This window comes from Nannospalax galili, unplaced genomic scaffold (genome assembly GCF_000622305.1).
Source record: "Nannospalax galili isolate Female #2095 unplaced genomic scaffold, S.galili_v1.0 scaffold1764, whole genome shotgun sequence".
Classification (NCBI taxonomy): domain Eukaryota; kingdom Metazoa; phylum Chordata; class Mammalia; order Rodentia; family Spalacidae; genus Nannospalax; species Nannospalax galili.
This window is the reverse complement of record NW_008351897.1, coordinates 193,938-196,473: the sequence shown is the minus strand read 5'-3', so window position 1 is coordinate 196,473 and position 2,536 is coordinate 193,938. Positions and strand designations below refer to the sequence as shown.

General features: G+C 52.1%; 1 protein-coding gene across 1 annotated transcript; it reads left to right on the top strand.

The window, feature by feature from the left end:
* The first annotated feature begins 6 nt into the window (after nt 1-6).
* LOC108491593 (igE-binding protein-like) lies at nt 7-2,183 on the top strand. Its single transcript, XM_017802143.2, has 2 exons — nt 7-223; nt 320-2,183. The coding sequence occupies exons 1-2, from the start codon at nt 114-116 to the stop codon at nt 2,148-2,150; spliced, it is 1,941 nt and encodes a 646-aa protein (XP_017657632.1). The 5' UTR covers nt 7-113; the 3' UTR covers nt 2,151-2,183.
* The last annotated feature ends 353 nt before the right edge of the window (nt 2,184-2,536 follow it).

Below are 2,536 nucleotides of genomic sequence, written 5' to 3'. Positions count from 1 at the left end.
CGAAACCCGGGACAGGCCGAACCTGGGCAGAGAAGCCACACGAAGGGCCCCGACTGCTCGTCGGTGAAGGATTCAAGCCAGCGCGGAGAACTCCGGAGACCTTTCAGCAAGGTATGTTCCCTGTGATCTACGTAGTCCCGTTTCTCTTTGTTAGTTTCGTTTTCGTCTTATGTTGTTGTCTGTTCTGTAATTGTGGGAAACGGGGTAAGGTTTGTACTTCTCCCTTTTGTGATCTTAATTGGACCGGCGCTAAGGCTCGGATAGATAACCGAGCAGCCAGAGCCCCTCCTGTAGATAAAGGAGTTATGGGCCATTCTCCCAGTAAAACTCTCGTAGAAGCGGCGCAGGCGCTGCTTAAGCAGAAGGACCTCAGGGTCCCTGACCGGGTGCTGCGGAACTTCCTGAAAGAGGTGGATCGTGTGGCTCCTTGGTTCATGGTTTCAGGCTCCTTGACCGAAGGTTCTTGGAACAAACTGGGCAAAGACTTAGCGAGGGAACGAGAGGCAGGCACGCTACGTGCGGGTGCATGGCCGATTTACAAACTACTCAAGTCATGCATCGGGGATGAAAAGTGCAGAGAGAAGATCAAGGAAGGGCAGAAAGTACTCATAGATCATCAGGATAGTTTATCAGAAGCTGAAAGGGGTGAAGGGACAGAAGGAGACAAGTCCCAAATACAGAAACTAAAAGGGAAAGATAAAAGTAAATGCCAGAATCCAAGATGTGCACAGAAACCTAGACCACCCTCCCGGGAGGGAGCGATAGGGGGGACAGGAATCTATCCACTCCTTGATGAATTCAAGCATTTCACCCTTGACTCCTCTTCAGATGAGGAGGAGGAGGAAGAGGGGAAGAGAGAGTCCCATGAGGACTCCGATGAATCCTCTGAGTCACAAGAGGAAATTCAGACCCGGAAGGGGGCCGGTAAAGGCCCCACGCCGCCCTATTCCTTGGGGTGGAGCCCTGGTCATGAGGTGCCATCGGCACCTCCGTATGCGGAAGTCTTCGGGCCCACGCCCGGAGGGGGAAAGACGACTTTTCTGTCAGCCAGGGAGCGTAGGAAACTAAATGATGCCTACCCTCAAGCATTCCCTGTGTGGCAAGATGCCAACAATCAGCGAGGCCATTCACCTCTGGATTTAAAAAAGTTGAAAACTTTAGTGGAGGCTGTACAGACTTACGGGGTGAGCGCCTCGTTCACTACAGCTCTAATAGAAAGACTGGCCACTGATGCCATGACCCCTGAGGACTGGTACAGCACAATAAAAGCTTGCCTCACGGCAGGACAGTATCTAGACTGGAAGTCCATATATCAAGACTTATGTATGACACAGGCAAAGCGGAACGCCAATAATCAGCGACCGCATTGGACTTATGACATGCTCACGGGGCAGGGCCAATTTGTTAATAATCAGAATGGGTACCCTGTCGAAGTCTATCAGCAGATCAATGACGCTGCGGTGAAGGCCTGGAAAAGCCTCCCCAACAAGGGCCAGGTTGCTGGGAATCTTACTAAGATTATACAGGGGCCTACGGAGCCTTTCTCTGACTTTGTCGCGAGAATGATGCAGGCTGCAGGTCGGATTTTTGATGATGCAGAGGGAGCCATGCCGCTTATAGAACAACTTATTTTTGAGAATAGCACAAGAGAATGTAGAGCTGCTATCACCCCATGGAAAGGAAAGGGTATCACTGCATGGATGAAGGCATGCAGAGAAATAGGCGGGCCATTGTCCAATCAGGGTCTTGCAGCTGCGGTCCTTGCGGCGCAGCACGCTGCAGAACTTAAATGTTATAGATGTGGCAGGAAGGGACATATGAAGAAGGACTGTCGAGGGCCACCAATGCCTTTCTCGGGCCAGCCAGGAAAGACTCCAGGACTTTGTCCTAGATGCAGAAAGGGAAGACATTGGGCAAGGGAATGCAGGTCGGTAAAAGATATCCAGGGGAAGCCCCTTCAAGAGCAAGCTGCTGCACAGCCAAAAAACGGGAACAGGGGCCCTCGACCCCAGGGCCCGGGACAAATGTATGGGGCATTGAAAGGGGCGAGTCTTTCCCAGTTACAAAGGTCTGTGAAGACACCTCAGCCCGGAGGGCGACCAGTGGATCCGCAGGACTGGACCTGCGTGCCACCACCAGAACAGTATTAACTCCCGTCATGGGATGTCAACCAATCCTTTCAGATCTTGCTGGCCCACTCCCAGATGGCACTGTTGGGCTAGTGATTGGCCGTTCATCGGCCTCCCTGAAAGGACTCACGGTTCATCCGGGAGTTGTGGACCAAGACTACACGGGCACCATTCAAATACTCTGCTCCTCCCCACGGGGAATATCTGCGATATCCCCCGGGGATAGAGTGGCCCAGTTGCTAATTTTACCCAGCTGTCATCAAGACTTTCCCAGTACGGGAGTAACTAGAGGGGAGAAGGGTTTTGGTTCTTCGGGAGGCCAACATGCTTATCTGTCCCTTGGCCTACAAGACCGTCCCATGTTAGCCTTATCCATAGAAGGAAAGAGGTTCCAGGGATTATTAGAT